The 25856-nt window shown below is 46.0% G+C and overlaps 1 protein-coding gene across 5 annotated transcripts in view; it reads right to left on the bottom strand.

Annotated features, from left to right (window-relative positions):
• The window catches only part of DLG2 (discs large MAGUK scaffold protein 2), a 959957-nt gene that overhangs the window by 849288 nt on the left and 84813 nt on the right, over nt 1-25856 (bottom strand). For all 5 annotated transcript variants that reach the window (XM_044442340.1, XM_044442334.1, XM_044442335.1 and 2 more), the window contains one exon: nt 555-700. In XM_044442340.1, coding sequence (XP_044298275.1) covers nt 555-700 — 146 coding nt within the window. The remainder of the gene's footprint in view (nt 1-554; nt 701-25856) is intronic.

Below are 25856 nucleotides of genomic sequence, written 5' to 3'. Positions count from 1 at the left end.
GAAGGGACTTCATTGTTGGTCAGTTAAGTGTGGTTAGAGTGGGCCTACTTTGCTGGCCTTCCCACTTTTGGGCAGTTTTTTCTCCTTTCCAGAAGGGTGGAATTTCTCTCCTAAGGCTAACTGGGTGGAAGTTAAAGCTAGTGGGGTGGGGGAATGCATAAAAGCCAGAGGGCCATCAAATGGGCCGTGACCATCTGACAAACCCCAGAGAGCTGGACCGAAGCCCCAGGAGGGTGGGATTTTGCCCCCAGGCCTCCAGAACCCTGCTTCAACAGGAGATGCAGATAGATATGGGTGGTTGAAGCCCCCTTCAGTGAGGGTGTTCAAGGATAGGCTGGACATGGACATGGTAGGCATGTCAGGAGAGGAGCCAGATGGAGCAAGGAGTCAGACTAGATGACCTGGGAGGCCCCTTCTGACTTGCTCTGTTTCTATGTTCTATGTTTCTATATAATAACCCACACGCAGTCTAAAAAGCAACATATTTCTAACACCAGAGCCAATTCTGGTTTATACATGTATTTATGCTCAGGCTGCTCATCAAACCAACATACCTCCTGGGCGTTGTTTTGACTTCCATTGTCTGTGACCAGAGACTGTGTCTTCTCCCATTTCTCTGCAACCTGATTTGTCTCTTCTATTTTTTCCTGGCAACTTTTCTCGGAGTTTAGTAGTGTCACTTCATAAAATTCTTGGATGTCTGTGGGTAAATGAGCAATAATGTATTTAGATACACATATAAAATGATGGCATTTGATATACCAGATACTGAGTTTATGGAGTGTTTACTTCTTAAAAATCATCATGCATTATGCACTTGTTGAAAACGACATTGCATTTGGGTATGCGCAGTGGCTCTTTTCTAACGGGAAGGTGCTGACATCCCAATTATCATTCTATAATGCTGTGCCTTAAAATACATGCGCACACATTTTCCTTTTAAAATATTGTATTAATCTTCTCATCAATATTGCATGAATATATGAATAATGCATGGCTAATCATTACTGAATGAAGACTCAGAGTAAACAAACTCCCTAAAAGGGAATCTTACAAATATATTGCAGAACATTACAATGCAATTCTCCCAGTCCCGAGTAGCATCCCATCATGGGCTGATGAAATGTATTAAAATATTTGTTTCAAATAAGCCGAACACCTGCAGCCAAATACATATATGAGCATTACTATCCCAAACTACAGCTCTGAAGCTACTGAGTAGTGGTCAGGAGAAGGGCTTGTATCCCAGTTGTAAAAAAACAAAAGAAAACACTGCTTTAGGTCCTAAGTTCAACCCCGGGAGAGCTGCTGCTGCTGCTGCTCAGTAGATGTTACAGGCTGCACTGGAACAGCACTTTAAGCCAAGAATCCTGGCTTAACAAGCCAAATATCAGGTGGTAGATGCAGTCTCTGAGTTTGTGTAGAGGTAAATAAACCAGAAATAAACCATCATAGCTTACCATGATGGCCAAACTCACAATTCAGGCTGGGTTTGCACAAATAAACCAGGATCATTTAACCATGTTTTAAAGCTGGTTTGTAATCCTGGCTTGTTTGGGTGCAAGAAACCATAATCTAGGCTTTGGAAGTAATTCAAAGCTCTCTTTTCTTGCTTTAAGAACATAAGAATATATGGTCTGTCCAGTCCAGTACTCTGTTTATCTGGCAACCAGATATATACAGGATCCCTCAAGCAGGATGGATACAAGACCTCCTTTGCCTTCTCATGAAAAGCTGAGCTCATTTGCATCATGGTTTATTAAGTGAGGGATCCTGGTTTAAAGTGACATCCAGACGTAACCACTGAGTGAGATCAGGGGTAGGAAACTTGAATCTGTGGGCTGCATGAAAATCCATATCCTTCCTGTGTGGTCTGCACCACCCCACCAAAATATTTTTTCCCAAATATGGTATACAGAATACATAAAGGTTCAGAGTTTGTTCGTATGCAAGCTAATTTCAATCTTTTTGCATTCCATGGGAGCACCTGATGCCATGTTGGGTTGGGTGGGGGTTGTTCTGCCTCAAATTGGCCACCAGGCCTCAAAAAATTCCCCACACCTAATTAGATGTGGCATCACTGCACATCACAACAGTGCTACCCATTACATCTTGTTAGCACTCGCAGTGTTCACTGGCTCCCAGGTCAGAAATGTATGAAGACGCAATGACTATTTCTCACTTTTTGGAACAACAACGAGCTATCCATATGAGCTATCAGACTGCACAGTTTACACAATAAAGTCACCCATGGATCTATTCCATCCTCATGGTGGCCTGCCCCATTTCTGGCATCCCCACATATTGACTCAGCTTACCTGTGTAGTTGTACAACGTGTGTAGTTGTATTTCCAATGAATGTTCTTTGAAATATCTGAGCCATTGAGTGCTGGATTCGCTATGTGTGGGCCACATTCAAGTAATGCAACGCAGTTTATAGAGCTGGTTGTGCCAATGATGAGGCAAACAAAACAGCTGGAGAGGGAAGAATGGAGGACTCTCAGTCCCAACCACATATATGGGATGGACCTGGAGACAGGATCTTTGAATCCACTGCTTGCCCAAAACAGTGGCCTTCTCTGCTGAGCCAATGGAGTGGCCCTGATGGCTGACTTCTACAGCCGGAGAGAATAGCTGCTGGATGTTTGTTTGAAGAGAGGGAGGGCTCCCCTCTGGGGCTGAATGTGGCCCTGCTTTCCTTCTCTGACACTGGGGCAGCCTGCCAAGCATGGAATCTTGGGCCGTGTCCAACATGCTGCCTGTGCATGAATGGGATCCATGATCAACACAAAGAGAAGCGAGTATCTCCTAAAGGCAAAGTCCTCCTTTCCAGCATTGGCTATGCTGCTAAGGGTGATGGGAGCTGTAGTCCAAAACCTCTAGAGGGCCATCTGCTGGCCGTATATATTTGCAATAATCATTGTATTTGCTTTCTTTCTGGCATATGTTTTCATTGTTCGTGATAGCATTGTTTGCAAACAAAATTAAAATATGGAAATAAGGAATCACTCACTGTTAATCCTTTAATCTAATCAGATTTTTATTATTATTATTATTAAATCATTTCTATTATTAAAACCTTTTCACTAGATCCACTGTTTTGGAAAAAATATATATTGACTTCAATATTAAGGATTTCAAGCATGTGCACAAAACTGGGCAAACAAGCCTACCTAATTTTAACCAATTTGTAAGATGTCTTTCTTTTAACATGACATGCATAAAGTTGCTTTATCATCTGACAGTAATATGTTTAGCTTATTAAATCCCCCAGATTTTTAAAATCTGTTGTTTCATGCTTCCTTGCCATCAAACGGTGGTGATTTCAAACTAGTCTGTCACTTGGTGGACGCATAAACCACTTCTTTGAAAACGAAGTGCACAACTTTCTCTGCACTGATGCCCACCAGTTGTTTTGGAGTACAACTCCCATCATCCTCATCCAGGGCACCGGTTCGGGGAAGAATGGTAACGATTCAGCAGGCATGATGGGGCACAAAACCCAGCACATCTGTCAAGCGCACCAAAGCAACATCTGTCCACCTAGCAATGTTGAACTCCCAACCTGTTTCAGCACCTGGAAGGCTCCTGGGTCTCCATCCCTCAGGTGACAATTTAGACACATGCGCCATGTCACCAAAAACAAGACAGTGATTTGTGGCCCCCTGGAGACAAATAGATATATTACGGCATCAGAAAGCTCAGTTTCTCAGAAGCCGAGATCTTGAGCCTTGTTGACGAGTGCATGTGCAAAGAGAGCTGGGAATGATAAACAATGGGATCCAGTGGTTATGGACAGTAGCCAGTGCTACAGACCCAGATGCTGATGGGCCCCACAACTAGTGCAAGGGACAGCTAGTGCCTCATCGGGAGACCAGCAAGAGTAGAAACTCTAAGTTCTGGAGATGGAGCAGGTCAACGGCGTTCTCCTGGTTGCCCTCTAGAGCACTCTTGCTATTGCACTAATTTATGTCCTTTCTTCTTGTTGGAAGGGACCCAAGGCAGCTGCTCCTCCACTCCTTTTTATGCTCACCACAACCCCGTGAGGTAAGTTCAGCTGAGAGTCAGCGACTGGCCCCAAGCCACCTGGTCTCTTTCACAGCCGGGCATGGATTAGAACCCCAGTCAACCAAGCCCCAGTCCAACACTCTCAACGCTACACCACCCAGTTCTCATGTGCACACGGTCCCGTGGGCACAACAGAACCAGCAAAAACAGCAGCAGCAACACTGGATGCTACCCCTGATTTGCAAATATTAAGTTGCTGAGGCACCAATCCTATTGGCCAGGTTCTCCCCTTCCCACCCCCAGTAGGCCCCATTTCCCCCCTCTGAGGCCCAGCTGTGACCTGGGGGTTGGGGGGCGGTGGCAGCAGTTCTGTCTGTGCTGGCTGCGAGGGGGCCAGGGCAGTGGCTTGGAGACCGCAGGACCCCAGAACTGGGGCTCCAAAGAATCCTCTAACCTTGCAGAGAATGTGGGAGGGACATGGGACAGCAGTTCCTGCTATCATGAACGGTCACTTCACGGAATTGTCGCACTGTTCAGACATCATGCTAAACCATCATTTCACCTGGGAGGAGCAAGACTTGGGCTTGTGCACACCGCCTGTTCCTCTGAAGGAGTTGAAAATGAACTCTGTCTGTTATTTTGATTGATTGATTGATTGATTGATTGATTGATTGAAAGGGCTCAAGGCAACTTACATCCTTCTCCTCCTCCATCTTATCCCCACAACAACAACCCTGTGAGGTAGGTTGGGCTGAGAATCTGTGACGGGCCCAAAGTCACCCAGTTGGCCCCATGGCTATTAGCTGAGCCCCTGGAAAGGAGGCTAATGCTGACAGTTATTTATCTGGATCATAGAATCCTAGAACAGTAGAGTTGGATGAGCCTGGAAGGCCATCGGGTCCAACCCCCTGCTGTTGCAGGACACCAAGTCACACCCTTTTAGGTGACTGTCCAGAATCTTTAGTCATCGACTGAAAGTTGGCTTGTTTGTTCAGATAAATGACAGTTTGTCCCAGTCTGGGCAGAAGGACAAAATCAAAGGTTTTGGGTCAGTTCCTCCTGTCTGCACAACAAGCAGTGAGCCTGAAGCTGAATGATATAGTTCTAAATCAAAACGAGCATCCACCGTCCACTAGATCTCCAGATGTCTGATGCCTTGATCCCAGAGCCCGGGCCCAGCCACTTAAAAGCCTTCTCCTTGGTCCCAGCTACTAGGACATCCTATTCCCAAGAGTAGGCAACCTGGCACCCTGCAGATACTTTGACTACAACTGCCATCACTTCCACCCACCATGGTCAGTGGTCTGGGATTATGGGAGTTGCTGTCCAAAGCATCTGGAGGATGCCAAGGTTGCCTCCTTGATCTAACCCCCACTCCATACTGCCTACCCAGGGTACTTTCCTAGAGAGTCAGAAGATGCTGTTCCTATGGAAGTCCTCTTACTTTGGTAAAGTGACAGTAGCAGCAGAGAGTATTTTATTTTTTTATTTTATTTATTTAAAACATTTCTATGCCGCCCCATTCGCCGAAGCCTCGGGGCGGCTCACAACATAAAATTAAAAAATAAAACATTCCAATATACAACCGCACTGCCAAGGAGACAAAGTCCACCTCTCTTGCCCTTGCCAGACTCCTTTCCCATGCCAAGTTGAGGTCAAGTCCATGAACACTCAGGAAGGCTGGCAGCTTCTTTGCGCAAAGGGCATTGTTCTTTATGTGGCATGCGCAAAGGATGCGATTTCTCATGCAAAGGATGCAAAGCCAGCAAGCTGAGTGTGCAGAAACAGAGCTTCACTTACACAACCCTCACGCCCCACAGGTGCCCACAGAAACGCCTGGCACAAGGCAGACTTGGCAAGGGGAGCGAGCAGGCTGGAATCTGGGAAGCCAAGTTGAAGACACCTGATGGGTTCCTCGCTTCTCCCCACACTGTCTTTCCTTGCTGCCCCCTGTGTTGCAGCAACAACAGTGGCAGATGCCCCAGAAACACATGGTATGGGGAATGAAAGAGACTGTTGCTCTTGGCACACGTTCCAGAGTTTCTGACTCTTCAGAGGAGGATGGTGGGCCTGGGAAATGAGGCCTGCAGACAGAGAGGGCTGGAGGAAGAGGACCTTCCTTCAAGGCCACCATCTCCACACTCCCCGACAGGGTCTAGAAGGGCCAGAAGGGGAAATGAGAGAGGAGCCAGGGGAGCGTGGTCCAGTCCTTGAGCCCCATGGCACAGTGCCAGGAGAGAAGGACAAGCCAGGCAGAAGGCCTGGATGCAGCTCCAGAGGGGCCCTGCCAGGGCTACTGAAAAGGAGAGCTCTCAGGGATGGTCTCTAGTTTGGGTTCTGCAAACTGCTACGCACACACTCAGAGACGTTTCCCTTGCAGGCTTCAGCCTGCTGGATGTATATTGGAAATAAAGAGCTTTTGCCAAGAAACTGCCTCCTCTCTGCCAGAGAGGAGTGGGGAGCCCAGCTCCTGACCCGAGGGGCCATGCAAGCATAGCAGTCAGGGACTGGAGACCAAGCGAATGACTTGGGGATGATGGAGCAGTGGTACATTTCGGAGTGCAAGCTCTCATCAGGGCTGTTTCCACAGCCAGGCTTGGCAGAAGCCAAGAATTCAAGCATCTGCATTGCATCGTATCAACAAACCCATTGCAGCAGTTTGCATCTAGTTAAATCAGCAGAGGCTGCTTGTCCCAGTGTCAGTGGGACAGTCTACCCACTCTAGCCTTTAATCTGAACATTCCTGGCGTTACCCATGGTGCTGAAAACCACCCCCAAAATAGGTTCACACCATGAATATCTCCTTTAAAATTCAGACTAAATGGATATCCTGTCTCACTGACATTGGCTGAGTTCCCCAGGTTTTCTGTCAAGCTGATGGGGAAATATACTGCATATACAAAATTAATACATTACATGGTATCTTGCAGGGAGCAATTTATGGGATGGAGGGGAGGGAGACTCACTTCCCCCCAGCTTCTGTATGGGTTGCAGTTCAGCTACATTCCAAATTTTCATAAAGAACATGGTAGTTTTCATAAAAGAACATAGACCTTTTTAATCTCCTTTATCTGCTTCTTGGATTCCCTATATACCCAAAAGCTCCCTAGCCAAAAAGGAAAACAAAGTAAGTAGGAAGAGAAACACGGACACAGTAGGAAGCATTTTTCCCACTCCACGCAAGCAACAGTCATTTTGTTCTGTGAGAAATCAGCCAGAAACAAGAGCAATAGGCATACATTCACCTGGACCAAAAGTTGAACAAGCATGAGATGGGAATTTATGCCAAGATTGATTGATTGATTGATTGATTTAGAGTTTTTGTATACCGTCCCATCGCTTATAGCCTCGATCCCAGTTCCTGTGACCAAGAAGCACCAAGAACTTATCCAATAGGTGCAACAGTTTCAAAGCTCCTACTTAATAATCCAGTATAGCAACCAAGATTAAATAGCGCTTCATATTAGCTTTACGTGCAAGACTGCATAAAAAGTAGAGTTAATTAGAGGATCCTGAACACAAGGAGAAGCAAGAGCTTGTGTCAACGTACCCCCCACATCTGAGAGGATTAGCTACCCAAGTCAGGAAATTCACTCATTCAAAGACTTTCCAGTAATTGTATGGAATATTTAGCTTCGCTGATATTAGAGTAAGATGACTGATTAATGCAGCTGGGTAATTAGTTTGTTTTGTATTAGAGAATTAATCAATCAATCATGGTCTTGCCAGGTATAACTAAAATTGGAAGGGTGTTCCATGCCTCATCAAGAATTTGGTAATGAAATATTGGATAAGGGATTAAATTGCATCATCTTTCTCATCAACAGACTTCAGCCTGCCCCTGATCTTTCATAAAGCCTACATACTTGATATTTTTTAAAAAATGTATGACATTTATTTTCTTCAGAAAGCTCAGTGTATCCAGCAAGGTACCTCCTCCCACTTTTTGATCTTCCCAACAACCCTTTGAGGTAGGCTAGGTCAAGAGATAGCATTTGTATGAAGAATTTGCCTCTCTTGCACTCACTGGATTTCTTTTCCATGCTCAGCCCTGTCTAGGAAGAAAGCCAAGCTGTAATCAAGTCTGGAAATGCTCAGGAACACTAGCAGATTCTCTGCACAAAATGTCCACACAGAATGGATTCCTCACACTTCTCTAGTATGTGAGGAATGAAATGGACCTCCTTGTTAGTAAAAACCTGATGGAGGGTGGTTGAACTGTTGGGTGCTGGAGATCATAAATGTTTCTTTAAAGGCAGGTTGTGTCTCTTTCCCTTTAAAAAATGGGGGGTCTTAATATGCCACTTCTAAGAAAACCATTCTTTGAACCCTCCAATCTAGACAATTTTCCAATATCCCTTTTCTTGATAAGGTCCTAGAACAAGTGGTGGCAATTCAGCTCTGAGCTTACTTGGATAAACTTGATAATTTAGATCCTTTTCCATCAGGGTTTAGTTGTAGTTTGAGGACAGAAATAGTTTTGATCATCTTATTTATTATTTACGTATTTTATTTAACTTCTATACTGTCCAGAAGCTGAAGCTCTCTGAATGGTTTACTGCAGCACGTTAAAATAGAGTATAAAATGCATCACTTTATAAAACATCATGAAAAGGTTGTCAAACAAATGTTAAAATTAAATTTAAAACACATTATAAAATTTCCAATAACTTAAACAAGGTAAATCTTGGGACCTGTTTAAGCAACTCACAAAGCTCCACTAAGCCAATTAAATGACCTGCATTAGAGTACCATCCGAACCTGGTGCCGAAAGGCAGTAAGATTCTGCACCAGGCAATCTGCAGTTGGAACCTGTTCCACAACTCGGGCGCCACCACTTAAAAGGCCCTTCCCCTTGCTGCTGAGCTCCGTCAGAGATAGCAGTCAGAGGCAGGCCCCAGATCTTGATTATAGTTGGGTAGGTCACAGGGCAGGTGATGCTCAGAACAGTCGTGTTTGTGCAGGGCCTATGCCAGGAAGTAGATAAAGGAAGCTTGCCTTCCTTGGTTCTTCAGGATCTTTCAGTGGCAATTCATATTAACCATTTAGAGGTGTTTGCCACTATGGGACTGGAACAACAGTTTTGCAAGGGTGCTGATGCTCCCAGGTTGAATAAACAAACATTCCCAGCAGTGCTGGGAAACCGATGCTCAAACCCTTGGCCATTAGCCCCTGGGGTTTCTCAGGAATTCATTTTATCCCCTGTTCTTTTCATCAGCTGCATAAACCTTCTATGCAGATCATTCACCATTCTGTAGCATTCTGACGAAACCCAGTTGTCTTCACACAGATGCCAAGGAAGGCATGGAAGTTGTGAACAGTTTTCTGGGCACAGTGATGGATTTTACGCGGGATGGCATGTTAAGGCACAATCCCACCAAGATGGGCATCAATAAATGAGAAGTAAATAAGATGGGAGTTAGTAAATAAGCAGGGTTATCCAAGACTGGCAATGCAGTCTGCTCTGAATGAGGTTATGCTCCCTCTGAAACACCAGGTTTGCAACTCATGGATGCTCCTGGAGGATCCTGGCATTGCTCTGAGAGGAAGCACATGGATAGAGAGAAAAAGGTAGGAAATGGGGCGGTGGGGGGGGAGCTGTTATCATAGTTATCCCTACTTGCAGGTTGGTAAAGGGATGCTTTTCTTTGTAGGCTGGCATGCTGGCAAGAGGAACATTTCAGTCCCTGAGTTACTTAAGATCTGCTTACAACAAACCAATTAGTCTCTGGGCTTTTTGAGAACAAATTGGCTCATTTCCATGTCGGTCCCAGCGAAGCCCAGTGAAGCCTGTCAGTCTCTAATCAGGCTTGGCTTGTATGTGTGTAGCAAAATACATTGCATAAACTGACCCATCTTTCATTTTTCCTGAGGCATCAGAGCTAGATAATTCCCTCATTTTTTTAATTTAAAAAACAAAAGCCAAGCGTTGCCGAGATCTCCTTTGTCTGCAAGGTGTGCCTTATTTTAGTTTTTGTTTTGAGATCTGTATAAGAAACATATTATTTTAGTTAGTTAATAGAGCTGCAGTAACCTCCAGGAACAAAAGTATTAAATTTTGCAAAGGAAGAAAACCATTTCAGCAGTGAAACACAGCAAGTAGCTGATCATTATTTTGATATTTAAGAAAAAACAACAGCCATCAGCGCCGCACCAAATAATTTCCTACATCCACACAAGATTGCACAAACATTCTAATGAGAGAGGGGGAGATAAGAGTTTCTTACTACCTTTGAACCAGTATGAAAGAGATAAATGGAAGGGGAGTTGGTGAGGGACAGCTCTGATGATTAAAGGGATGGGCGTACCAAGTGCGGAGAAGAGATGAAAGGCGCCGAATAATAAAGCACTGCCCTTCTGCAACTGTCTTTCCTTGCCAGAATCTCAATGCACATGATAAGAGGTAAAACAGAAAAAAGCTGCACCTTGTGCTTTATGAACAGCACTACAAGCACAGCTGCCAGGCAGTCAAACCCAGTTCAGCTTCAATGGCAGAGAGTATGACTTTTAGTCCTGTGTGCAATACAGAAGCCGCCTGTCCCAACTATTATGATTCACAGACTCCCTCTGGTCTCCAACCCAGCTGCCTGGTGATTAAAAAGCAATCTTTAGTTTCATAAAACTATCCAAGAAGTGGGGAAAGTAAGATACAGAGACTTTTTCCCCCTTCTGTGTAACACGAGGAGTCGTTGGGGTGGCTCACTCAATGGAATTTGGACTCGGGCAGTCAGTAGAAGAAAGGAAAACATTGCCTAAGCTGAGCCAGAGCAGCAGTCCTTCTAGCTCAGTCTTCTCAAACCCGATGCCCATCAGACTACAACACCCAGCATCCCTGACCTTTGGCCATGCAGGATGGGACTACAGGAGTTGAAGTCCAAAATATCTGGAGGCTCTAGGTTGATACTACTGTCTATTTGGTTCCCTGGATATTCTTGAGCTACAGCACCCATGGTCCTCTGCTGTTCTAGCCAGTGGATCGGATGGTGGGAGTTGTACTCCATCCCAGGGCCCTTCCAACTCAACTATTCTCTGCTTCTGTGGAGTGAACAGAGACGCAGCCCTGTCTGCCCCTGGGCAACGCAGATGAAGTAAGCCAGAGTCACCAGCTTCATGCAGCCAAGTTGCATCGTTGGATTGCTTGATCCATGCTGGACTGAAGCTGCAATGGCAGTTTCCAGACACCTTGTTACAGGTCACTTTTCTACTTGCGGTATTGATCCTGTGCTTGTTGTTCCCCATGCAGGGACATTTGTTGGACCCTTTAGGAGGTGTTGTGGCCCTTTGATGTCACTCTGTATCTAGCCATCCGCTTTAATTCAGTCACGTACTTGCCCAAAGGTGCTGTGGCACCATTGGGCAGCATACAAATGTTTTAAATAAATAAATAGCCAAGAAGAACCTCTTCCATATGCTGGAATCAAACTACTGATCTCTGAATCCCCTCCAGAGCTACCCCCTTGACTGACAGCTCTAACAGCCCTTGAGGTTGGGTGCCTGGTGCTCTCTTTGATCCTGGGACGAGAATGGGCCGACTCTGTTGCACAGCTCAATGTCACACCCAGAATTTGCTTGGTCTTCATGATTCTCCATGGCACTTTCCCCTCCTAGATGGCTCTTTAGGCCAGACTCCCTTTCCATCTTCTTTGCATGGCTCACCTCATTGGTTTTTAAGCACATATGTGTAGGGATTAGGCCTGCTTCTCTCCATGAGGGTAGAACCAGCCCATTTTGGGTAAAAAGAAAGAAGAGGATCCAGTCTGGAAACAAGAGCTAGCGCCATCAAGCAGAGGCATCACCACTTTGTTAGAGGTTACTTGTTAGCAACTTTATTCTTATACTGTATTGCAAAGGCAGCCTAGTTCAATAATGGGCTGTCTTTTAGTAGCCCTTTGCCCTGATGTGCTGAAAACAGAAAAAGGGAGAGACAGGCTCCTGGATTTTCCTCTCTGGAGAAGAACACAGGGCCTCTTTCCAACTGACTTCCATTTCTGGCACAGCCAAATCACACTACATTTCTGCCTAGGTCACTGCAAGTCTTTCCTCTCTGGATATGTGGTCACTGGTGTTATTGTCCATCTTTCAACATTATAGGGAGTGTTAGGGGTTATGCAGCAGAGGAAAGTGTGGTGCTACTCTTTACACATTGCTAACGCTGATCCTAGCAGCTTATTCTTAAGCAGACATCCTGGGAGCATGGGACAGGGTCACCCATCCAGCACAAACACCGTCACCCAGATGTTTTTCACTGGTTTCTCCCCCTTGCCCTCTTCCCCAGATTTCGCTTGCCTCTTCTCATATCTGCTATTTTCTTCAGAGAAGTCCAGATCCAAGGCGAGGCCTCAGTTTCCAGTCCTCCATCCCAGCTCTGGATTTTGAAATCAAAATTGTTTGGCTCGGGCTGCACAATTCATGACCAAATCAGGGTATCTGGTGTCCACTGTAGGCTTCCAGGTACTCAGTGTCCAATGAGGAAACAAGCCAAATATACCTGCTCTGACTCCATTTCTTCCTCTTCCTCCTAAAATGCATTTTAAAAATCAAAAAGAAAACTATCCATTCTGTCTTCTGCATGGCCCAACCTGTGCTACCATAATGGAAGGAAACTCTTGCATTGTCTCCCAGGCTCTGCCTCATCATTTCCCTAGCACCCTCCTCTGTCCTTACTTGCCAGAATGCTAATTTCCCGCCTCTGTCTTCTCTCTGTGTCAATTATTTCAATAAGGAATACCACGCTGGACCAAGTGGCAGGAGATGGGCAGAGCAACCAAGTGCTCTTCTCTTCTGTGACATGCTGAAAGACCAAACAGAACCCTCACTGCTCATGCTGAATCGCTGTTCTCAAGGGCACCTGCGCCACATCGATGAAGCACACCTTGTGGTCGGTTGTGCATGCATCACACCTTGGCAAAAGGCCACTACAGTTTCAGGTTCATCAGGCACATGTGGATGTATCTGAATTTGCTTACATGCTAATCAGGGCACGCAGAACAGCCTGCAGGCTCGGCAGCAGTGCCACGGCACAGCCCCGTCAGGATGTCAGCGTTTGCCGCTTGCAAAGTGCTGTTGTTGCATGGGGAGCAAAGAGCCTCTGAGCCGCACCTCCAGATCTCCCTGGTTCAAGACCACCCAAGGCCTTAAAAGACCACCCAACAGCCTTTGGTAGATTGTGCAGCCCAATGCGAGAGCAGGAAGCCCCTCGGAGACCTACTCGTTCTGGCCAATTCAAGCCATTGCAATCGACATTGCAAAGAGGCAAATGCAGACCCCAGCATGAAGGGGGGGGGCTCTTTCCTGCCCCCAGCTATGGTGCTCAGTCAGCTCCTGACTATTAGCAAAACCCATCCGCTATGCCACATCCACTAGCAGGAGCTCCACAAGCAGCCCCTGCATTGCATTTTAACTGCGGCTCCCCCGATGCTTCTGTTTGGGAGAGAAACTCTGCATCGGAACCCATGGAATAGTCGTGGTGTCTTGCTGATGGCTCCCTTGGGGAAATCGCAGCATATGCTTAGTGGAGCCGTTTCTATCCCAAAGAAAGAGATTGTGTTGGGTCACTTCCACTGACCTGGTCTTGGGAACAGCGGTGATGAAGCAAGGAGGGCAGAAAATAGAGAGTGCAAAACTCATGGCAGAAATCTCCAGATTGATGCTGCTGCTGCTGCTGCTATTATCATTATCATTATTATTTCCAATCTATTTGTCCACTTATAAGTCCTACTGACTCACGTGGACATGTCTTGAGCTTTCCTGCTACCTCACAAACCCAGAAAGGTTTCACATGCAGTTGCAGGTTCTTATTCTGTTTTTTCAGTACAGCGGTGCCTCAGCTCATGAATGCCTCAGTTCACAAGCAAATCAGTCGCGAACAGAAATTCCAGAAAAAAATTTCCTCAGGTTGTGAACTCCGCATGGGGTGATGATCACGATCGCGCCTGTCTTCCCTGTACGGGTGCAATCGCGATCGTGCTGTGGGGGGGAGGGGGGGAGATGGCCATGCTGGTGGGGGGGAGATGGCTGTGATTGTGATTGTGCTGGGGGTGGGGGAGATGGCTGCGATCGTGTCCGTCTCCCCTCTGAGCATCCCCGCGATTGTGCCATCTCCCCACGCCAGGGCGCCTGCAATCGTGCCCATCTTCCCTGTGATTAAAAAAAATATTTACAGAACAGATCAGCCTTATTTACGTTGAACCTTATGGGGAAATTTGATGGCTCGTGACCAATTTGGGTCATGACTAGAGTCGTGGAACAGATTAAGTCTGTGAGCCAAGGCAGCACTGTATTCGTTGGGCTGCAGCTCTGGGCTAACACAGACCATGCTGGATCTGCACAGGCCATAGTTTGTCCACTCAGACCCCGATCTGGCAACCAGGAATCTCTCCTCCATTCCCTGGTGAGGTTTCTCCTCCCTTCATTTGAACCCTACTTTCATGCTAAAGGTGTCCTGATGCAAACCATGATTCTCCGATAAATCAGAGACTGAAACCTGGCTTGTGTGGACCATCATTTTAAACAGCTGTACTTGGAACATAAAATCATGTTTCAAGCCTGCAAAGTAATGGAAAGCAAGGCCTCCACGGAGGGGAGGAAGGAGTAAAGTTTCCAACTGAGCTTTCCTCTTTGCAAGCCATCGTTTGCAAGGAGCTGGCTTAAGTCCTCTCGGGGCTTCTGCTATGCCACTACTAAGGCGGGCTTATAAGGCACAGATCCCAAGCTCTGAGGCCCAAGGGACTCTCCAATGGCAGCACTTCTTTAGCAGGAGATGCAGTCAAATGCCTGAACAACCTTGTGTAGAAAAGCTAAAAGAAAAAGGGGTCCTTTTGTCTCGCCTTCCCATCTTGCTGCTGCTGTTTCCTGTGCATCGGGAAGAAGAGGAATGGGCATTTTATTCCCCTTTGCTTCCCTTCTGAAAAGCAAAAGAAATAAAGAGGAGGCATTGCTTCCTTTCCCACTGCCTGGTAAAAAAAGAGAGGGAAGGAGAGATCATGGGCTGCGAGAGAGAGGGAAAAGGGGAGCCACAGGCAAACCAGAGACAACACTTTCCCAGGGCTCTTTCATGAGAGCCAGTCTGACACAGTGGTTGAAGTATTCAGCTGGGTGTGGGGAGATCTGAGTTCTAGTCCCCACTCGGCCACAGCGCTCAGTGGGTCAGCCACTCACTCTCAGCCTAACCCTCCTCACAGGGCTGCTGTGAAAACGTTAAAAACTTGAGCACAAGGATCAATTCTCAAAGACCAACTTTTCACATTCCGCCTTCCCCAGCCTGTCAGCATTCAGATGTGCTAGACTAAGGTATCCATCATTTCAGAAAGAAAGGAAGATGAAACCCTCCCCCTAACCCATGCAGAAGTGGGGCCCAGAAGAAGCAAGTTTGTGTCTGCTTGAGTGTGGAACTCACTGGGCAGCTTCGCTCCAAATTCCACAGGGGGGAAGCAAAAGCCAGTGAAAGGGACAGTATGGGACAGTGGTTAGAGTGCTGGATTAGGACTGGCAAGGCCCAAGGTCTACTTCCCACTTTGTCATGAAGTTCAGTGGGTGCCTTTTGGAAGAATATGCTCTAGAATTCTCCATTTTTCCATTATTCATTTCTGAATTTTGCACAAATAACTGGTTGGTTTCCTGCAGCTTTAAGGGTCTTTCCCTCCACAGTACCTCCTTTTGAAATCAAGTTTAAAAAGAGGCAAGGAAAGAGAAGAGCATATGTAACAATTACAAGAAGACCAGGCAGGATGCAGTCTGTGACTTCCCATGTCACAGTGGATGTCAGAGGGAAGAAAAGGGGGTGCTTGGGGGGACAGGGAGGGGAGAAGCTGGGAATGCGGATTTACACCAGTGCTAATCAGCACCCCGACTTCCTTCCTCCTCCCCACTGCTAAATCTAAACAGCCAAAACCAGTGGAAACTGCCACAGCCAAACCCCACACCGCTTTGCATTGGGGGTGACACAATGACACCCTAAAGCATTGATGAAAATCCTTTGCATACCAGGCCAGTGAGTCTGCTGGGTAAAACAACCCAAGAAGAAGCTCAATACAAAAATAGGCATCTGAATATGATCAGAATTGGAATTTCACACGGAAACTATTGCGCCATCACGTGGTCCTTAAAATTAGGATCCCTTGATGGTCTGGAAAGTGATACACGTGATAGTCTTCCCAGTTGTATCAAGCCACTGCTGTTTTGCAGGTTGTTTTGGAGACTTATAATGATAGCCTCTGCACAATTGCTTCTGCAACCTATTAGTTATGAGGAGCTTTATGCAGGAATCAGGGGTCTCTCCAATTTATTTAGGTCTACCACATACATCCTCCGCATTCATTATATGCTGTAGCAGACAGAGTGTTGCACTGGGATATGGGAGATCCGGGTTCAAGTTCCCGCTCAGCCATGGAGCCAACTGGGTAACTTTGGGCCAGACACTGACTCCCAGTTTAACCTACCTCACAGGGTTGTTGTTGCAGGATAAAATGAAGGGGAAGATATCTTGGGTTTCTCACAAAAGGAAAAAGGGAGCATATAAACATGCAAATGATGAAGTTGATGGTGAATGTGCATTGTCAGAAACCTGTGTTTAAAAAAATCCCTCTCCAACTTTATTCTGTGCACAACTGCACTGAGATTCATTTCCTACAGTGTGTTGCCAATGTAGGCATGCATACTTTCACTAATTAATAAATATATCCTTGATGAAATCGTACATGCAACTTTGTCAAGCATAGCATATAAATTTATCTCCTGCTCTGTTAACTCAAAGAATGCATAAATGATTTCTACTTAAATCCACAGCAGACCCAAATGAATTTGCCTTCCCAATACTTTGACCCATGTATTCTGCAGGCTTTTCCTAAATCACTCAGATTTCATGGATTCATGGACTGGTACTTTAATTTTATGGAATTCTATGCAAATCTAGTTGTAGAAAAAACACAACAAAGAAAAATAATAAGCCACACACTAAAGTACTGCTACTTTACATTGGGGTGGGAGTTTGTCAATTTTGCGGGAATTTGTGTATTTTCATAAGAAAGCATTTGCACAACTCCAAATTTCCGCAAACACACATGAATATATTTAAACAAAATCCAATTCTGTCAATAGAGTAAAACGCATCTGGCAATCTGCAGTAGAATGGATTTTTCAGCAGATGTACATCCCTCTTTCTACTATTTTTCCCTACCATCAAGAAGTTTCACCCTGGATGGAGACTTGGGAGTCAACAGCTGGATTTTATATTTTCAAAAATGGAGGCTGTACAGGTTTTTTGAGACTTCCTTCTATCCAGTGGCTGTTATGAAAAAGCAAACTCAAACCATTGCGTCATCTGTAAACATGGCCTAGACAGATGCGCTTTGCACCTTCCTGCCCCTCGGTAATCGCTGTTTCAGGTGGCTACTTTACACAGCTTGGTGGAAGGGCTGGCCCTGATTCTTACACTGACTTGCAACAGGGACTTACTAGATTCTTAAAGAACGGTGCAAAGATTCTGGGGCAAATGTCCATTATAGAAATCCATCCAGTCTGCTCACTCTCAGTGCGGGTCCTGCAGAACGCAGCTGCAGCATCCCTAAGAAAGAGCCACCCCACCTTTGCTTCTCCGGTGAAGAAGAATTCACAGCCTCGAAGACAGTGTATGCCTCTGCTAAGCTTCTCCTAGTTAATTGAACCAGAATCCAGGAGGAGCAAGATGTGAGCCAGTGGGAACCAGAGAAACACTGACCGACAGAATGGGGAGAATTTCCTGTCGATCAAAAGCAGAGCAATTGGAACTCTGGGATCAAGCTAACCTAAGAAATAGAATGTGTTCACATGCTCCGATCGTGTAGGAAAGCCTTGGTGAAGGAATACTGTGGTACAATGGCTTTCACACCTCCTACTAGGAATGAGGGATCCAATGGGGGAGCTGAAATTCTGAAGGATTCCAGTTTGCTGTCCCTACACCGCCTTTGCTGTCCCAACATCTGCTCATGGACTTCCTCTGCAAGACAGGTTGCATTTTGCACATTTAAGGCACACATGCACAGCAAAGAAATTTGCACAGTGGTGTGATTTGCGCATTTTGCACAACACTATAACATTGTGTGCGTGGTGTTTGCATGCTTTACACAGCTCCACAACCGGAAAGTATGTGGATCTCAGCATATCTTAGAGATGGAAGTCTGTGCAGGAGGAGGGGGGAGTCTACTTTGCTACATTCCAATCATTGGAGTAGGAATGGCCAGGAAGTCTGCAGAGCTCAAATGAGTCTGACTTCCCAGCAACAGCACGTCCCTACTTTCTATTGTCCACATCAACTTATCTCCTAGAATCCTCCACAAGTTGCAAGCAATCCTGGAGTAAATTGTACAAACAGATTGTGCAGGGCACTGGTCCTCATGGTTCGGCCTTGGTATCTCCCCATTAGTGGAGGTTGATGGCGCCATTATTAATGGCGCACTGTATCATCCTGGATTTAAGCTTGATTTCTTTTACACAGCTGCCCATGGTGCTGATCCATGGAGGGCAGGGATCCACTCCATGGATAGCACTTGAAAATTCAGACTAAAACTCAGAGGGGGTACCCTGCCCCAGTGTCAGAGGAGCATATAAATTGAGAGAGGACCCCAGAATCCCCGAATGGACCCTGCAGCTGTGGATTGCAGGGGACATCTGGCAGGGGTGTGCAGTCTGGCTTTCAGAAATGTGGCTGGCTCACCGGGGAGCCCTGAGCAGCTTCCACAAAACCTCCCTTCTCGTCGGCCCCAGAAAGCACAACTGGGGCCAATGAACTTAAGGGACAGGACTGAAGACCGGTTGGCCATAGAAGAAGTCTCCTGGCAGCAAGAGCAGCTCTGCAGAGGGACCAGTATCCTAAAGGCGTGGTGGGCTCTCCCTTGCTGGAGATCCTCAGCTGGAAGCGTCTCAGCTATTAGCCGGATCCGTTCTGGCTTGATCTGCCCCGTCCAACTCGACCCACCGGAGGTGACAGCCGGAATGTCTAAGGAGCTCAGCACCAGAGTGCTCCTTGACCGTTCTGACTCAAAGCCCGACTGAAGTCCCGTAACACCGGAGCACCAACCTGCACTGCGCTCAGGCCTATGAGTCTACCGCTTGGCAAATTCATCTCTCGTGCATCAACACCAGAGACAAAATCCAAGACCCTGTTCTACCCAATCGGACCAAAGTCTATTCAGAACCAAATCTGATGCTTGTCACTCGCTTTCTTCTCTAATCCCGAGAGCTAATCAAGCATGAAGTCTATTTTCCATAATACAGCAACAAAAGAGAAGGCCTAGGATAAGAAATTGCATTGCACCTAAACATTTGTAAGCCGTGAAAGAAAATGCTTGGCTGTTATCCTCCAAAGGGCTCAGGGCAGTAAAGAGCAACCCTGTTAGGTAGGCTTGGCTGCGAAACAGCAAGTTGCCAATGTTAGGGAATACGGTTAGGGTGGCTGGATGGACCCAGTTCAGGTTTAGGTACAACAGTTAACGTCTCCTGAGAGCCAATAGGGTATAGAAACATAGAAACTCAGAAACAGAGCAAGTCAGAAGGGGTCTCCCAGGCCATCTAGTCTGACCCCCGGCTCCAGCCAGCTCCGCTCACGCCATGCCCACCATGTGCATGTGAAAGTGTAGGACTGTGGACTGGGTAGATCTGGGTTCTAGTCCTCATTCAGCCAAATTCACTGGGTGACTTTGGGCCAGTTGCAGGCTGTCAGCCCACTCTCCCTCACAGGGTTGTTGTGATGATAAAATTATTAGGAAAGGAATTATCTGAATTCCTTGAAAGGGAAAAGTGTGGGATATAAATATAACAAATAGGAATAAGCAATATAAGAAAATAATAATAAGCAATATAAGAGGGCCAGTGTGGTGTAGTGGTTAAGAGCGTGGGACTAGGACTCAGGCGATCTGGGTTCTAGTCCCCGCTCAGCCATGGAGCCAACTGGGTGACTTTGGGCCAGTCACAGACTCTCAGCCCAGCCTACCTCACAGGGTTGTTGTTGTGGGGATAAGATGGAGGAGGAGAATGATGTAAGCTGCCTTGAGCCCTTTGTAGGAAAAGGCAGGATATAAATTGAAAATAAATAAAATAAAATGTAATGTGCCCATGTAAGTTGTCCTGAGACATTCTGTAGGGGACAGGATAGAAAGGCATTTAATAAATAAAATAAATTAACAAATTAAACATATAAAGAATAGATATTCAGCTGGTTCCTAGAGCCCAAACTAGCTATAATGCTTAAAAAGCAAGCAGATAGCCAAGAAGTGACATTTTCCCCAAGATGAATATTAAGAGAGAAATTCATCTTTTGGAATTCTACTTTAAGTACCACTAGTAAAAACACAAGCCCTTTCTGATCACCCCTAGAACCCTACAGTAAGACCCCAACAAATATTGATGACAATACTGTAGCTTACTGTAGCTATAATCTTCATTTTTTTAAACAAACAAACACTGATAATGTCCCTGGTTCCAGAAATTCATAGCTGCTCATTGGAATCCTGCACTCTGCCCCTACCTGACAGAAATATAGGTTTAATATTATTTTGAATAATTAAATTTGTCCTTTCCCAACTTTCGCAAGTAAAAAAGGCAGCTCTGAGATTAATATGAGTTTGTCAGGCTGACAGCAGCCTAAAATGAAAATAAATTATGTCAGGAAATTTAAAATCATTTCATTACTTAAAAATTAAAGGGAAAAAATAAATGCAATCTTGGATGCACGAGCAAAATTACTAGATATTCATCATTCGTGATCAATTATTGAGGCCTGGGTGACAGCAGGCAAACACAACAGGCGCTCCACAATACTGGGAATGGGAAAGGCCTCTTGAAAACTTTATTTCTTTCTAATTAATTTTTTTTTCATAATGAAGCTGCCTCAACACGCACCTCCATTTCTGACACAGCCTTGAGCCTGTGTGGGCTCTGCCCAGACATAACCATCAAGATTTCCTTCCGATTAATCGGAAATCATCCGACACAACATATAACGTCAACAGTGCGATCATAATAATCAGAGCCACAAAATATTTGCTCTGTCACATCAAAAAAAGTTGGCATAAGGCAGCCTAACTTGGTTCCTTCCAGATGTTTTGGACTACAACCTCCAGCATGCAAAGGGGGACTGCTGGACACTGAAGTCCCAAACATCTGGAGGATACTGTGTCGAGGGAAGCTTGGTCCGGAGGATGACTTGTAATGTGGAAGCCTTGCTAAAGATGTGACCTGCTCAGTGTCTGGATGGGTTCCCACCCGGGGACCCCTGTGCAGAGCAACTTTTGAGTTCTGTCGCAGAAGAAAGACAAACCTGCTTGGAAAAGAAAGGGTGGAGCGCATGCCTCATGGGACATGGTAGGGCTGCAGCCACTGACCCGGGCAAATGTTACATGTCTGTGTTCGATATTTACGGAGACTAGTTCTGGTTTTTTGGCAGGCACGCTAGGCCAGGGCTGTTGAACGGCAAGCCCATGGGTCAGGTCCAAGCCCAAGCAGTCCCATCTAGCCACCTTCCCCCTCAACTGTCGATGGCGTGGTGGTTTTCTGGCTTTTCTGCCATTTCCTCCACCCCATTCTAAAAAATGGAAATGCCACTTCTGGGACTTAGTTAATAGCACGACACGATTTAAGAGACAGATATAGATGGTATAGCTATTATTACTTACATTTCTATACATGTCATGAGCAGAGCCGGCTGAAGCCGGGGGTCAGACTAGATGGCCCGGGAGACCCCTTCTGACTCGCTCTGTTTCTAGGTTTCTATACCACCCATAGCCAAAGCTCTCTGGGTGGTTCACTACATTAAGTCACCCATCCAGATTTCAACCAAGCCGGATCCTGCTTCCAAGATTAGGCAGGATCAGGCACTTCTGTTTCCCTTCAAGGAACTCGGGTGGCTTCTCTGATCCTCCTCCCTCCTCTCAATCTTATGCCACAACAACCCTGTGAGGTACGTCAGGCTGAGAGCCCATGCTTGGCCCAAAGTCACCCAGTGAGCCTTGTGGCCAAGTGAGGACTAGAACCCAGATCCCCAAGTCCCAGTTCAGCGCTCTAACCACTACACTACACTGTTCTGGCATTTTTGCCCTTCCCTTTTACCTTCAGCCCCATACATCACTGGAATGGCTGTCCCAAAAGCTTCCAGACCCTGGGCTTAAAAGGATTCAACACCCCTGTTCTAGCATGACCACAAACGGGAGCCCAGGATGAGTGCATTCAGGCAGGGGCTGGCTGGACTCCCAGTGGCTCACCTGGTCAGGAGCACAGAGCAGAGTTAGCCTGCACCCCACAGGCATGTCTGAGAACTCCTTTCTCATGGAGTGTCCCATGGAGGTGCGTGCTTGTCATTCCCTTCTTTGCAAAGCTCTGCCTTGAAGACGGCGCGGTAGCAAGGAGAGGGCCTGTTTCCACTCTGCCCCTTGCTCGAGATCCTACAGAGGGAGGCAAAGCGCCCACTCATGGCAAACGCCAGGCTCACACCGTTGGATTTAGGGCCGGCAGGCATCAAGGGTCGGTCATGGACTGCCTATATCGCACTCGGAACAAACGGTACCAGCAGTTCATAGAGCCTCAATGAATGCAGATTTGCAGACCCCAACAAGCAAACGTGTCACCTTGAGGTTTTCATTCTGCTTTACTTATTCCTATATTTATTTCCTGCTTTTTTCCCTCTTTCGAGGAACTCAAGGTGCCATAAAAATCCTCTTTTTCATTATATGTTCACAAAAGCCCTGTGAAGCAGATTAGACAGTGACTGGCCCAAAGTCACCCACTGCATGACTGCAGCTCAATGCTACCAAGTCCAGGACATGTTCTTACATCTTCACCTGCTATAAATACAATGGTGCATGAACTCATGAAATGGGCTACACATACAGTTTGAAAATAAGGTAATCAAAAGCTGACAGCAAAGGTGGGCACCAGATACCATCAGGAAAGGTGTTTCGCCAGTGTTTTGTGATCAACAGTTTTTTTTTGTCTGTTTTAAATAAACCAGTTCTTCTACCTTCTATCTTTTAGTAATGTGTGCATGCCTGGTGACAACAGGGTTCGCTTGGTTTCTAAAAATGGGAAGATTCTGTCCCTTGCAACTTCCCTTCCAAAAAGGAAGATCTCGGTGGGCAAAGGGCAATGTTAGACAAAGTGACAAATGACAGATCCTCATTGATCCACACCTTGCGTTGTTGGTCTGGAAAACGGCAGCCTTGATCCCCCGCAGAAAAGCCTCTGGGACTTCTGCACACCTTAATGTGCAGACAATGTGTTTTTAGCACAGCGGGACCTAAGGCAGTTAGTGTGGGAGGTGAGAGCGTGTATCCAGCAAGCCTCCAACTGCCAAGGTAGAATATGATGGTGCGCAAACAAAGGCACTGATTGTGCTTTATATAAGCCGAACCAGGCCACTAAATTCAAGAGTACTGATAGGAAAGGCATTTAGGACAGACAGAATGGAAACTTTGCATTTATTGAAGCTGTGGGACTGACCAAGCAAGACATCAATGAGGTCTGGTGCTTTGTTTGATTTACGGATTAGAAATATATAAGACATGGACATGGGAAGGTTCTTCCCTGGGGTCAGAGAGGGGATTGTAGGACCTCTTGTCCTCTTGTTTCCATCCAGCAGAATCCTAACACACAACACACTCCTAGTAAAGGGCCGTGTCGATCAAAAGGTGCTGTGCCACGCTTGAGTCTCTCCCTCCTTAACGGGTTTTTTGATGCAAGAGAAAAGATGGAGCAGGCAGTAGGAAACTATGCAAGGATTGCCAGTGGGAGATGACCGAACCGAACAGAGGAGACGCTAAGTAAGAGGGGCATTTAATGTCAGGAAATAAAAACTCAGGCAGAAAGACACAAGGGGTGAACCCCATGTGGGCAAAAGGCCAACTAATTGGGGGGGGGGGATAATATGCAACGGAGACCCTTCCCATTGCTTCAACGAGTGACCATGGGCATCGGGGTGGTGGGACAGAGGGTCTTCTACAGATCTATGGCTCCAATAAAGGAAAGACTTCCTAACTCTGCCTTTGATTCCTGCTCTCTCTCTCTCTCTCCCTCTCTCACACCACACACAGAGAGGGGGAGGGAGGGAGGGAGAGAGGGAGAGAGAGAAGGGTTGCATGGTCAGAGCAATGAAATTTGGAAGTGCGCATAAAGTTTTGAGGTTGCAAACACGTACGGTCCTATTCTGAGATCAGGCTGAATGTGAAAGCAACTGGCACAATTCAATATCTTCTGTGAAGATGGTAAAAAGAGGATGCTTGCTGCCTCAGGCTTTGGATGCTGGGAAGACCGGGAAGTAGCAGTAGTTCCCTGCTGCCCACCTGAGCCCCTGAACCTAGCCCGCCACCCATGAGGACAGTGGGAGATGCCATCCTGGTTCTACCGCTGAAGGAAGCTTGGACTGCCGCTCCAGGCTCCCCGCTGACTAACTCGTGCCTGGATCTAATCTCATCTTCCTTATCCTCATTCTTATCCAACCCACGGTCAGAGGTAACAAGCTTTGACATTTCCTCAGCTGTTTCCTTGGCCGCCACTCAATTTTTTGTAACAGGAGATCCCAGGAATTGATTGGGAACTTTGAGCGTAAGGAACATTTGTTGTGTCCCTTGGCATAGCCAAGCTGTTTTTTTAAGCAGCAATGCCTTGCAGGTTTAGATAGAAAAAAAGAGGCTATAGTTCCCAGCATGCCTCAGGCAAGTGGCTGGGGCATGCTGGGAGCTGCAAACCCTTTCTTCTGTCTAGACTTGCATGGGTTGCACCCTTAAGCCATGATAAGTAAATGGAAGCCCCACATTCAGCAGCAGTGTATCTGTGACCATGTGGTGGTACAGGCAGACTCCAAGAGAGGGTCATTGTCTTCCTATCCTCCGTGCAAGTTTGCCAGAAATACACGAGAGACAGTGTGGCCTAGTGGTTAAAAGCACAGGACTGGGACTCAGGCGATATGGGTTCTAGTCCCCACTCATCCATGAAGCCAACTGGGTGGCTTCAGGCTCTCAGTCCAACTGACCTTACAGGGTTGTTGTTGTGGGCATAAGATTAAGAGCAGGAGGAGAAGAATGATATAAGCCATTCTGAGTTCTTTAAAAGAAAGAAGATAGGATATAAATCAAATAAATAAAACTGTGCAGCCATGATTGGAAATGTCATCCTGATGTATTACAATCTTCTTAAGGAAACCACATTGTGATGTTAATGCTTCAGTTTCACTCATTCTTTTAAAACATGACATCAGTGGATACTTTATAATTTGGTCAGCTCTTGGCGCTCAAATAAACCGTTTATACTTGAGCGCAAGACATGTTTTTTTTTCCCCATAATGAATGCCACCCGAGCGGCAATCTGTCAAAACTCTCCATTAAATATATTCTGACAGCATTTCAGTTCTGCCCAGTTGAACAATACCAGTGTTTAGTTGACAATATATTACTTAAGAATCCATGATCTTTCTGCTGCGTGGTTCATTTATTAGAAGGTTGCACTTTGGGGGGGGGGGTGGCAGGGAGACAGATCCAGTGCACTAGAGAAATGTTAGAACACATTTCTCATCATCCTTCGTTAGTCAAATATATCAGTAATCCATCATGAGTGGCAAGTATGGTATCACTAAACAATTCATTGCATTACAAAACTATCAATTAAGAAGGGGAAGGCGAAGGGGAAGGATCTAGTGTGTATTGAATATTTTATCTATTTATTTATCGATTCATTTATATATTATATTTCTAACCTGCCCCATTAGTCATATGGCATTTTCTGCCAGACATCTGCTGTACTCTTAGAAATACATAGAAGATACTTATTTTCTTCCTGAATTATCAGTGGCATGGGGAAGGAGAAACATGGGAGAGTAAAAGTCTGAGACT

Source organism: Varanus komodoensis, unplaced genomic scaffold (genome assembly GCF_004798865.1).
Source record: "Varanus komodoensis strain SLA01 unplaced genomic scaffold, ASM479886v1 scaffold4, whole genome shotgun sequence".
NCBI lineage: Eukaryota > Metazoa > Chordata > Lepidosauria > Squamata > Varanidae > Varanus > Varanus komodoensis.
The sequence above is the reverse complement of the archived record's forward strand: the minus strand, read 5'-3'. Positions and strand labels throughout refer to the sequence as shown.